The following is a 13291-nucleotide window of genomic DNA, read 5'->3' as shown; positions in this document are numbered from 1 at the left end:
TGTTAAAACATTTTTTTTTTCAAATTTTCAAGTATTGTACACTTCACTCTCACACAATGTTTTATGGGTCAGACTATTCGATTATAAATCCTAATAAAGAATTCTATAATAAGAGTATAATATAAAGAATAATACAGAGATAAACGTACTAACACATGTTATACTAATATTCTGAATTTGACTTTAACTTTTAGCCAAATATAGTGTTACAATTGAGATAGTAGCGTAGTAATAAATTTGAATGAGAAGGAACAAATAACTAAATATTTGACATTTACCACTTACCAACATCATCTTTTCCTCTAAAGTTCAACTTACACCATTTTAGTGGAGTTGCGCATTAAATTCACCCAACAACGTCCATCTATGACACACGTTTAATTTTTTAATTTGAGCGTCAAGATAAGGTTGTTCAGAATCACCCATTATTATTAAATTAACAATTAAAAGTCAAATTTTTATATTAAAATTCACCATCTCTTCAATATGAAGTATTAGTAGAAGACAATATCTTTTGTGTTTCTTAGCAATCATGCATATTACATCAGTCACAAACAATTATTCCTATTTAATATTTATAAGTATAATAAAGGATCACAAGTCAATATGTTAGCTAAATGAGACATTAATAGTAAATTGAAGGTAGTATTTACTAGTATTTACTAAGACAGTATGATAACCATATCTAAAATTCATTTAAGGTAAAAATCAACTTGATTAGGAGGGTGAAAAGGGTTAGGTATGTATATGATGGGTAAAGAGGATTTAAATTTAAACTTTTGGTCTTGTAAATATCTAAACATTAACTTTACTATTAACCCAACCACTATTATACAGGGTCTTTTCTGACCATAGGCAAATTAGGCATCTGTCTAGGGTCCAGAATTAAAAAGTGTCCTAAAATTAGAAAATGCTAGTTAATGAAGTAGACACTTAAAAATTTGCAATTTATGAGTAGTTCTTTTATCATTTAAGAATTATATGACACGTCTACGTTTTTGTGTTAATCATAATATATAGGGTTCATCTCTATTATTTTTCCAAACACCCGTTTAAGTTCAGATTCGGCCCTTCATAGAGAGGGCCAATTTCTTTTAGTTTGCCTAGTGTGCATTCAAGGCACTGCTATCATAAGATTTGAGGTGTCAATGTATAGATATATTAGCTAAAACGTTTGAGGGCAGCATACATTCTATCATACTTATATTTCTCATTTGATGTCCATATCAATTTATTTTAAATTCGACGCACACACGATTCACTAGATTAGATCGAGTGATGATCTAAACATAATCTTTAACTCATGAGTAGTCATGACCTCAAGTAGAGAGCCTATTCAATAAAAGCAAGCTCACTCCAAGCCTCTCCGGCTAACCAACTGTATCAAATAAATGGACAAATGTAGTTGTTAGTTAATCAACCTCTGAAGTAGTAGTATCGAAATAAATGAGAACTCATGAGTTAGTTGAACAAACCTCACCGACGATAGATTCTAGCGCAGAACACAATCTAAAAATGGGTTAAAGTTTCCTCAAAAAGAAGAATGATATACACAATTACGCACACAGGTTAAGTATGAGCTGATTCATTCAAACACTCTAAGGAGTAAGGGGTATGCATGCATTTATTGATCTCCTTAGTAAATTCAATGGATCAACTACTCACTACAACAACATTCTATTACCTAATTCCATTTACTGATCCTCATCTAACTAGGGTGTGGTTTATAGGGTCGAATGTACGCAATCTTATCATTGTTTGATAACAAAAAGGTCAATTTTAATAGCAAACATTATCTGCAACTTCTATAAAAGAAGTGCACTTAATTTAATCTGATGAGTCATATACTATAGTTCATTATAATTCAAAGTTAAATCGTTGGCCGTTCAAAGTAATCAAGGGATGACACTAGATCAACTCCTCACTAATAAATAAAAAAATAAAAAAATAAAAAATGGTATGCTTGCAATTATGCTCCAATTCAAAGGGCAAATTCACTATCACTCACCTATAAAAACTTCCTACTCACTTCCAAAATATACACTAATTCCTTCTCTTATATCCAACTCAAAGAAAAATGTCTTTGATAACAGATGATATAAGAGCCAAGGCAACAGAATTGTACCATGGAAATGATGTATGTTTGGCTCAATCAAAGAGGCTTCTTAGAGAAGTTGGGCTACCAAACGGGCTTTTACCTTTACAAGATGTTGAGGAATGTGGGTATATAGAAGAAACAGGTTTTGTATGGGTTAAACAAAAGAAGGAAATCAAGCATAAGTTTGAGAAGATAGGTAAGTTAGTAAGCTATGCAAATGAAGTTACTGCTTATGTTGAACCTTGTAAGATAAGGAAACTTACTGGTGTTAAGGCAAAAGAGTTTCTTATTTGGGTAACTATCTCTGAAATTACTATTGATAGTCCTGAAAGTGAAAAGATTGTGTTTAAGAATCCGACTGGCATTTCTAAGGTGTTTCCGACCAGCGCGTTTGTTGTGGAGGAAACTGAGGTGGCTACTAAGGTGGCGCGGAAGGATGCGGAGGAGAAGGAAGCTGAGGCAGCCACCGCGGAGAAAGACAAGCATGGTACTAACAATGGGGTTGAGGTTGCGGCTGCCGCCGTGGCTAATGTGGTTAAGGAAGTGTAGTTGATCTGATGACAAGTAATTAAGTATGTTTGCATAAGAATTTAGAGTTTGTTTTTGTAGGGAGATTTGAGATTCTATGCTAATTAAAGATGTCTTTGATCAATTGAAATAAGTAGTAATATATATGCATGGAATTGGATCGTAAGAAGTGGCTCTTGCTCACTCTTTCTCTTGTCAACTTGATTAATTCTATGATGCTTTGTTTACAAATTACGATCTACATTGAGTAATGAGTTGTTGATGTTTCTAATATTCATACTCTTTTCAACATGTTCAACATCCGACGGTTTTTCATGATCGAAAAAGTTCATCCTTTATCAAACATCTATATGATACAATCATCAAAATCTTCTAGAATAAGACTAATTGTTTAATTGAAACCTTATTTTCTAACGCACTCAAATATGACTCAATTCGAATAATACGACTTTATCGCTCAACAAACTTGAATGATTGACTTAAAAAAGGAGGTGATCATAAGACATTCACATACACTCATAACATAATGTATGAAGATTGAAGACGATTATATACAAATCAATTGTTAGGTATTAGTCCTATTACAGTCTTTAATTGATATACATAAAAAGACTGTGATGGGAAACCATGAGAAAGTTCAATTTCATAAAGATCGTCAATAGTAAATGCTGCAATAAAAGCGCTTTTACAGTCTGTTTACTGTAGAGTACCCATAAATATGAGAATTTAAGAATGTAACTAGTCAAACAAAGTGCACATTAAGTTTCATCAAGCTTAAGCACAGATTTTGGCAAAGTTAATTGTCAAAACTACTTCATCATCATTAGCAGAAAGTTGATAAACTTGCTTGCATGCTTTGTATTAAAAATGAAATGAAAATGATGCTTCAAATTGCATACAATTTTCACCTATGTTTTGCTAAATGATCATAAATTCTCCATACTAACTGCCACATTAAGAGGATGGTCATGAGAAAGTTATTGCACTCATAAACCGCGCTAGTACCCAACTACCACATGTAACTCTTAATAATCACAAAGATTGATTGAAATTGCTGATATTTCTTTATTTTTCTGCTAGTTAAAAACTCGCAATCGTGAATCCTAACGCAACTCGCTTTTTCTTGTTACAGTAAATTCTAAAACAAGAATGTTCATTACGGTTCAATGAAACATTCTCTTCATTTAATACTGACTACCATAACACAAACTACTAAGCTCAACTTAAGCTTAGACGTTAGCAACTTGATGAACCATGCCTTTGGCTCTAAAATACTTAAAACTGTCAATTATGTAATGGAAAAATCATGCAGATTAAATCTGCGTGATTCAAACATCTAAAACAATCATCACCTAACTTAACGTCTCTAAAACAAGTATATCAAAGGAAGTAGGACGAAATGAGTACTAAACTAAAAATGGGAGAAGAGTACATAACTATTAACAACCTCCTGAACTAATTTTCTCATGTCAAAAACATTGACACAACTAAACCCCAAGAACAAGCTAATTAAGGATTTCCATATTAGCATTGTAGTCATCAATTCATCATAAACAAAAATAGCAACTACCATTAAATAGTAATGTATATCATGCATTTGATGAGAAGTTGTTAGCACATAACAATTCAACATTAATTGTGGGACGGTGTTTGGTTGAGCCGTGGATATGCATATGAACATAGATCGACACAAAGTTGATGCCTTCATTCTGCAATCAATTCATCATGAACAAAAGTAGCAACTACCATTAAATCTTTAATTTCAGTTGATGATTCCTCTTTAATGATATGACTTTATGCTTTTTTAATTCTAATTTCTACATAAACTTGATTCCTTCATTCTTCCGCAGCTAGCAGCAAGGATCCAGGAAGTTCCCCCTCTTTTCTTGTAAAAAAAGATGTCACCATATTATAGTGTTGTGATCGGTTTCTTGTCAGTTTTCAAGTCTCCTAAAAGTTCTGTAAATGCAACAGTCAGTCTCAAAAACATAATATACGATCGAAAGAAATCTCTTGCTATCACGAGTCACATCCAATATTCCGGATCATGTAAAATATGCTCCGTCTGTATCAGGAGCATGACCTGCTACTTCCATATGCAGAACCATCATACTCAATACCTCATAGACCTTATCTATATGAAGCCCTGCCTTATCTCCAACCACAAAACTAGTCACATCATTTTTCAACTCAATCCAACTACAACCTGGCTCTTTTCTGCTTCCCAATCCTTTCATTAATTTCCTCATCTTCGCAAAATCTTTCCAATCCCCTTCGGATGCATACAATTTTGATAACATCAGATAAGTCCTAGCCATGTCAGGTCTTGCCTCTAATATAAATTGGGAAGCCAACTTACCTAAAATAGGTAGCTTATGTGCCTTGAACGATCCAAGTAGCGCTCCCCAAACAGAGTCACTAGGATTCTCTGGCATATTATGAATCAGTTCATAAGCAGCTTCGACTTTCCCAGCTCGGCCAAGCAAATCCACTATACAACTATATATGTCCTGATCTGGAGTAATATTATACTCATTAACCATGGAGTTAAAGTACCTTAGACCTTCATTTACAAGGCCAGCATGGCTACACGCCCTTAGAACTGCCATGAATGCGAGTCGATCAGGTTGGATGTCTGATTTCAGCATTTCATTAAATAATCCAACAGCTTCCTTGCCATAACCATGTACTCCATAAGCCATCATCATTGAAGTCCAAGAAACCAAGTCTTTAGAAGACAGCAGTTCAAATACTTTCCTTGAATCACTTGCATTTCCACATTTTGCATACATGTCTATGAGTGAATTTGTGAGTGCCACATTCCTATCAAGACCTCTTCGAAGAATATCAGCGTGAATTTGTTGCCCGCAGGTTAGAAGTGATAAATCAGCACAAGCTGCTATAACACTCGTGAATGTGAAGTTATTGGGAGTGACACCTTGTGTCGCCATAGAGGAGAATACAGAGAGGCATTTGCTAGGATTTGATCGTTTATAGCCAACAATTAAAGTGTTCCAAGTGATTAAATCCTTCTGCAGAATCTCATTGAAGCATTGGCTAGCTTCGGATAGACATTGACACCGACAATACATGTCTAAAACGGAATTCATGATAGGTAGACTCGAGTTAAGTCCATATTTAACAATTGTAGCATGTAATTGTGCGCCATGGGAACTTTCTCCAGTTAAAGCACAAGCTTTTACTGTGATTGATAAACTGAATGCACTTTGCTCAGGATTTTCCTGTTAAAAGCTAAAAAAACGTGAGATTATAGCTCGCACCTCTCCATTCTAGAAAAAATTTCGAACATTTATCGACAAAACAATAAAAAAAGTCAATTCACAATCAAAAGCACCTAGAAAGTTTCTGTGATTCTGTCACATTCAAGTTTCAGTTTTCATTGCACAAAAGACTGAACATTAGCTTCAAAACTCACCAGTCTACAAAAGTTTCAAAATCAACTTCAACCTGTTACATGCATTCTTTCATGTTAAGCTAGTGGGCGGAAACACTTTCATTTCCTCAAAAAGACTTATAAAAACTAAGTACAACAACAACATTTCATTGCCCCAATGTCATTTAGTGGTTCATTGCCTCCCACCTAGGAGGGGTTTAAGGATCAGGGTACGAAACGTTACATTTATTAGCGACAACAAAGAGGTTTTGATTGACCCTTAGTAGCAAACGTCATCTGCAACTTCACATAAATAAGAAGTGCACATTATTTAATGACTTAATTCATATAATCCATTATAATTGGAACCCAAAATTTAAACTCTTTAACCTAAACGAATGGACCTTTAGCTGATAAATAAAAGACAAAAATATTAAGTTGTAAACGATAAAAGTATCACTCCGTAATCTGAGTTTTTAACCACTTACAAATAACATTTGTTGAAAAACTCTTAGACCACTATATCCATCACCACGATGCGTGTATCCTGCAATCAAAGTTGTCCATGAAACACCATTTTTCGGATTAATATCACGAAAAACCATACATGCTTCCTTCATAGTACTACAACAAGTAGCATATAAATCCATCAAAGAATTATCCACATATATGGAACCCACCAAACCATGCTTAATAGCAAGTCCATGAACTAAAGCTCCATAAGTATAAGACTTGATCCGTTTACAAGCCTTCAACAAACTGGATACAGTATACCCATTTGGTGTAATTCCTTCCTTAAGCATTTCATAAAATATCGACCAAGCTAACGACTCGACGTTGCAGGATGTATAACCAGCTATCATGGCTGTCCATGCAACAACATCTCTATCAGGCATTTGGTCGAACAGTTGGCGTGCTTCCTTGAATGAACCCTTATCAAAGTAAGATTTAATGAGGTTAGTGGCTAAAATTGATGGGGTTTTGTGGGAGTAGGGTGGGTTAGGTTGTGTCCATTGAAGGGCTCTGAGAACTGTAGATGGGATTGGACGTATGTAAGAAGAAGATTGTTTGATAGCGTTCATAGTTTGTGTGCAGCATTAAATGTGAATACTACCCAGAGAATCGTCTGTATAGGGGGAGTTGATTATGGGAAGAATTTGCACAAAGATCAAAATATTTTAAAAAGTGGAGGGAACAGAGATCAAAGTTTTCAGATGGAAAACAATCAGTGTTTCAGCTTTAGCACTTTGATGATACTAATTCGTCATGAAAAATTTAGCCAAGTGAATAATTGTGCACTACTCCAAGTAACAAACTCAGAAATAGGGGTATCAAATTTGGTGTCTAGAATGGCACTAATCGAAATTGAACTTACAAATTAAGTGAAAGATCGACAAGCTACTTTTTTATACTTTTGAAATTCAAATTGTTACATTACGTAAATCAAATTGAGAGCTTTTGCATTATCAAATCACCCTTTAAGCGATGCAAAATCAAGAGAAAGGGAAAGGGAAAAGTAGAGATTACAAAATAGAAAATAAGTTAGTAATCCAACAATTTTTTCCTATCTATTTTCTCTGTAGTTAATTCCAAAGAGATCAGTAAAAAATAATATAGGCACAATACAAAATACACATATATACAAACAATTGGTCAAGAGCTTCCTAAAAATTGGTAAGAAGCACCAATTTCCATACCAACTGAAGAAGCAACAGAAGTGATGTAACAATTTGTAAGCTAAGGGACCAACTAAAACATGTCCCCCATTTTCTTAGCTTAAAGATAATACACTATAGACTATAGAGTGTCGTATTTCAAAGGCATCTACCTTCAAACATCTTATATAAGAATGTGAGACCTTGCAGCATGACGAGAGCACTTTTTGCGACCGCTTTTAGTCAGTGCACAAACACATATCTCCAGAAGATCATAGTCTTCATCCCAGTACAGCAAGGATGCCATATGTGGTTTCCGTAGCAGCATTCTTGAAGTGAGGAAGCCAGCAATTGTCCATGTTTGGTAAAGCCGCGCTTGCTTCCCAATAAACTTTCCCTGGCGAGTATCATAATATTCAGGCCACCGATCTGCAGGAAGCCGCGTCTCTGCCATATCAACTGCTTTCTCTGCTAAATCTGTCCGACCCATTTTGATACATGCCAATGTGAACTGAAACAAGATGGAAAAGCGTAAAACTTTATGACATGGAGAGGTAGAAGAAGAGAAACTCTTGCAATAGTGACATTTTTCCCATAAACAAACTTTTCACATCTGCAGACAAAAAGCTCGATTATGCAACCAAAACAAATCCCAGTTAATTCTTTTTCAATGGTGTTTCTATAAACATATTACGCATCGGACCACTAACAAATACAACTAGCTGAAAATGATCGAAAAATTAATGCCAGTGACTTAAACGGAATTGCCCTTTTCCTCCTTTTTGTACCGAGTACTGAGCACTTTATTTTTCTTTGTGAGACGGGGGATGGGGAGGAGGGAAGGCAGGGGTTACGAAGATGCTAGCAAATTAAAATCACAGTTAATATGCTTTTAGGCTTTGGCAAAACATCACAGGCAAAAAGAGATTTCCTGAATCACTCTAAGACGCTAGAATTTACTTCACCAAATGCACTATCCATGGAAAGAGAATTTGTTTCAGATGTAAACCAAACCACTGCAAGCTTACCTGCCATAATAATGTAGGCCATGATCCACCATTGTGATATGACCAAGGGCTGTGAGAACAAGAAACCCAATCATATCACTAAATAATCAAAATTTTAAACAGTAGATCCAATACTTAAAATAGACCAGAATGCTCACGTGTTCTTAGGATCACTGCCTGTAATTATACGCCATTCCTCATTCTCTACGGCAGGATACAAAATTTTTAGTGGCATATGCCCAACAAAATCATCCCATTTGGCTTCAATGAGATTCAAAATTGCCTGATTCTGTTTTGGAGTACCCAAGGAAGAGACAATAGTCCAAAGGTTTCCTAGTGTGAAGAACCGAAAATCCATGTGAGCTGGCTGAAGATTACCCAGCATATAACCACCTTCACTAGGAATCCAATCCATCAGCCAGTGAGGGATTTGTTCAGGATAGATGTTGAACTTGTTAATAGCATTTATGGAATATTCTTCTGTTTTGTATCGGTAGATTTCATTGATCTTTTTCATGTCAACCCAATAATACTCTCGAATATGAAAAGAAAGTGCGCTCAGCCTGTTATTGATGGCCCTGATAAGACTTTTATTTCCTTCATCTTCAGAAAGCATCTCACGGGAACAGCGCAGAGCCGAGTAAAAAAGTGCCTATGAAAATAGACACGTGTCAAAAAATAGTAAAAATTTCATCATCACAAATGAAAAGCAGAGATGAACTAATTACAACAATGAGGATGCTTGCTAGAGCTAGGATCAATAAACCTCATATCATAATGATAATACAGGTTGATAACAACGCCTCATTTACTGCTTGTTTGGATACCAAATTGAAGGAAACGGAAAGAAGGAAAGGGACAGAGAGGTTGATAGCAGAGAAGCTGATAAAAAGGGAGGGAGGGAGATTAGGATCCAATTGATACTCCAAAGAAAGGCGTGGATAACAAGGGAAAGGAAGTTTTAGGTTGAAAAGCTTTATCTACTGAAGTCCTTCCACATACGGACCATGGAGAGATATGTTTCTTGATCTATGAAGAAAAAAATTCCTTCCACATACAGATTACGGTCTATAGAGATAATTGTTTCTTCATCAAACTCTTGTCACATGAATTCCATAATTGGAAAAGAAGTTAAGAGATTGGACCTTAAAGCATATTGGTCTACACCTTTTTTTTTCCATTCCATGATAGCCAAAGATTTGTAAGGATGATAGTAAATGGCTCGTTAAATTATTTGCGCCTATTATCTATGTGAAGGTTCAAATGAGGTTTGCAATAGAGGATCAATCAAAAACCACCTTTGTTATTACAAGTGTAAGGTTGCATAAGTAAAACCTTCAAACTCCGCCTAGGAGCCACTTGAAGTTGTTTTTGATTGTCTCTTGATAGCAAACATCACCTACAATTTCACATAAATAAAAGGTGCACTGTGCACATAATTTTATGAGTCATTTTATCAGTCTTTTACAATTCAAAACCGAATAATTACAAAATTTTTGGCTCCATTGATATTGGAAAAAATTTAGAATTTTAGTGATATGCCCATCTAAACTTCTAATATAAAGAAAAGTATGAGTTTGTCCGATAAAAAGCATCATGATGTTTCCATATACTCAGGTCCAAAGTTCACTGATTCAACATCAAGGTCTCAAGGGATATACTAGAGAAAATGATAAATACTAATGGCAAATTCTGACAAAAAGATCCTCAAAATCTAGCTTTAAAAAGCTTTAAGTATTAACTATAATAGGATCAAAATGCGCTAGCTTAACATAACATATGACAACAGAGACCAAAAGATTGCTAAAAGCCTATGACAGCTTTTATGAAAATTTCAACCAAAAATTGCAATATGATAACGAGTTCTCAGCATCTTCAACGCAGCCAAAGAGAGTGAGCTTACTTGAATCTCAAGGGGATGCCCATGGATACCCATGCGTCGATCTATCATGCAGGAACCATCGGTTACCAGAAGGGTAGGAAACATATCAAACCCATCACTTAAACACAAATTTAAGATCAACCTAATACCAGTCTGAACGTCCACCCTCTCTTGCAGAGTGAAATCACCAGTGAGCTTTCCGTATGCACTAAGTAGGATAATCCACCATAATCCTATGAAAGATATCAAATCACATAATAAATGATTCAATTCTAGAATTAACTGGCTTTTCACAAGACGAGTTCAATCAAAATTAAAAAGATTGCTAAGTAACAGAGATAAACTGATCATGTGTGACTAACAAATACTGATTGTAAGACTTTCTTACCAGAATCAACTGGTGCGACCCGACCAATAGCAGATTCACCAAAATCGGGATCTAAAACCTCTTCAAATTTCCCATTATCTCCGTCAAGAGGCACAGTTCTAACTTTGAAGCTAGCTGGCATTAATCCTTGTCCAGGGCTGTAACAATCCACTGTTTTCTCCCAGCTCTAGAACACGAGGGAAATAGGCAAATGCATTTGATAAATAGTAGACAAAACCATGCAAGCAACAAGCTCATAAGCTAATATGTTATTCTTTCATTGTGGAATTAACCTTGATTCTGCTTTGCATGAGGAAACACTAAAAACTGTACTTTCATTTTTCCACCTTCACACATTCGCCATTAAGATTATATTTCTTCAGTTTCTTATTATAATAAACTCTAGTCAAATAGCTCATTAAATCATCTGCACTCTACATTTAAGTGAAGTCGTAGATAATGTTTGCTGTTAAGGGCAACCTCTTAGTTTTTACAAGCATAAGATGTGTACATTTCACGCTAAAAACCTCGTCTAGGTAGGAAACAAGTCATCTACTTGCAAGGGGGTAACGGAATGCAGTATACATCATTAAGATACTTAAATATACCAATTAAGAACAAAGCTCCAGAAGCATACTACACCTCTCCACAAAAATCAAAACTAATTTTTGAAATAAACAACCTCACAAACCTTTCCTTCTACCATTAATAGTAATGCAGATAAAACTGATTCATTGTTCCCAAGAATCAGCGTGATCAAACCAACAAAATATGAAATATGCAAGAACAAAATCCACAAACACAATACTCCTATAAAGCAAAAGGCAATGTACAAATTATAACAAAATTAGAGTAAAAGGTACCTGTAACTGTAAATTATAGAGTAGAAAGTTCTTAACAATCTCCCCTTCTCCCTTCATCAAGAAAGCAAGCGCAGAGGGGATGAAATCTCGAACAAACACCTGATCATAGTTAAGTGGTAACTTATCATTTGGATCATTTGCAGCCACTGTCCCTACTGGATTGTTACAATAAGTGACAACCGAGTTTCTAAGTAACCTCCATGCTTCTTTCTCAATCTCAGACTCTTCTCTTTCTCCATATTCAACCCTTAAATCTCTTTTCTTTTCACCATCGCCAAATTTTCCAAAAGCTTCCCCTTTTTCTTCTCTTAAATGCTTTCCTTCTATAACTGTTTCCTCAGCCACCAATGGCTTAACATCCACCCCTTCTTGAAGATAAACATTATCAAAGTTCTTATCATTTATCTCAGGATTAACTTTTGAAGAACAATTCCTTAAACCAGAAGCAATACATCCAACCAAAAAATCATTTCTACCAAATCTAACCCTAGATTGCCCGAAACTTGTTTGATTTGAGTAGGAATTTTTCTGGGTATGATCAAATATGCATCTAAACCCAATTAATTGAAATGGGCAGCTATGAATAATTCGAATATGATCCAAACTAGAATGAAAATTTGATAGATTTTCAATTGGTAGAAGTGGGCAAATTTGAGGTTGGCGAGAAAAATTTGTTAAATTTCTACATGTTGAGAGGAATTTACTACAAGGTTTCATCTTCCCAAACAAAAAATAATGACTTGGAATCATAGCAAGGGATTGTATTAACTACAATGTGCAGAAAAAATTTCAGGCATATGATGAACTAAGATATTTTGAACAAATTAATCAACCAGGTGAAATATAGTAGGAATTACAGGGAAAAATATCTGCAATCCAAGATAAAGAACAAAAGTTTGTTGGGTATTTGAAAATTTAAGGATTTTGAAGCTAGGTTACAGTTTTTTTCCCTCTTCCTATTAAGGTGGAGGCTATTCAAGCCTACAATTCTTGATTTAGGGAAGAAATGGATTCTGGAAGAAAGCAAAAAAAATAAACTTTTCTATTCTTGAAATACGTCATCGTTTTGCTTTTCCCACCATTCGACATTGACGTGTCATGCATGGGTTGATTAGTTAACATCCATTTGAAAGAAGCCACGTGTTCACTTGAGATGAACAAAAAAGGCCCAATGAAATCCTCAAGTAGTCAAGTCCCAACATGTTCAACGAAAATTTGACCAAGTTATTGACTCTATTTTGAATATTGTCAAACTTGTATTATCAAGTTTAAATATCATCATCATTAGCCCACTAAGTCTCGTCGATAATAATGGCTATGGTCTATGGTTTATAGGTTGAAAGGAGACTAATATTTTTGTTAAAAGACGGTCGTAAAGAATTCTCAATCTGAAAAATACATTGAAAAAAAGTCTTTCTAATAAAACTTGTAAAAAAAATTGTCATGTTAAGATAATAATTTTAAATAAACTAGTGTAGTATGTTTCTCAAAATTGCA

At 34.9% G+C, this 13291-nt stretch overlaps 3 protein-coding genes across 3 annotated transcripts; 1 reads left to right on the top strand and 2 right to left on the bottom strand.

Annotated features, from left to right (window-relative positions):
- Positions 1–1984: 1984 nt before the first annotated feature.
- LOC130796935 (uncharacterized) lies at positions 1985–3253 on the top strand. Its single transcript, XM_057659381.1, has one exon. It carries the CDS (start codon positions 2078–2080, stop codon positions 2645–2647), a length of 570 nt encoding a protein of 189 aa, XP_057515364.1. The 5' UTR covers positions 1985–2077; the 3' UTR covers positions 2648–3253.
- A 753-nt stretch (positions 3254–4006) lies between these two features.
- On the bottom strand, positions 4007–7428 carry LOC130796934 (putative pentatricopeptide repeat-containing protein At1g56570). Its single transcript, XM_057659379.1, has 2 exons — positions 6509–7428; positions 4007–5868 (listed from the first exon to the last, which is right to left on the bottom strand). The coding sequence occupies exons 1-2, from the start codon at positions 7100–7102 to the stop codon at positions 4672–4674; spliced, it is 1791 nt and encodes a 596-aa protein (XP_057515362.1). The 5' UTR covers positions 7103–7428; the 3' UTR covers positions 4007–4671.
- Positions 7429–7562: 134 nt separating this feature from the next.
- LOC130796933 (alkaline/neutral invertase A, mitochondrial) lies at positions 7563–12807 on the bottom strand. Its single transcript, XM_057659378.1, has 6 exons — positions 11795–12807; positions 10953–11118; positions 10586–10797; positions 8841–9334; positions 8704–8752; positions 7563–8186 (listed from the first exon to the last, which is right to left on the bottom strand). Exons 1-6 carry the CDS (start codon positions 12542–12544, stop codon positions 7860–7862), a joined length of 1998 nt encoding a protein of 665 aa, XP_057515361.1. The 5' UTR covers positions 12545–12807; the 3' UTR covers positions 7563–7859.
- Between the last annotated feature and the right edge of the window lie 484 nt (positions 12808–13291).

Source organism: Amaranthus tricolor, chromosome 12 (genome assembly GCF_026212465.1).
Source record: "Amaranthus tricolor cultivar Red isolate AtriRed21 chromosome 12, ASM2621246v1, whole genome shotgun sequence".
Lineage (NCBI taxonomy): Eukaryota > Viridiplantae > Streptophyta > Magnoliopsida > Caryophyllales > Amaranthaceae > Amaranthus > Amaranthus tricolor.
This window is presented reverse-complemented; position numbering and strand designations above follow the sequence as displayed.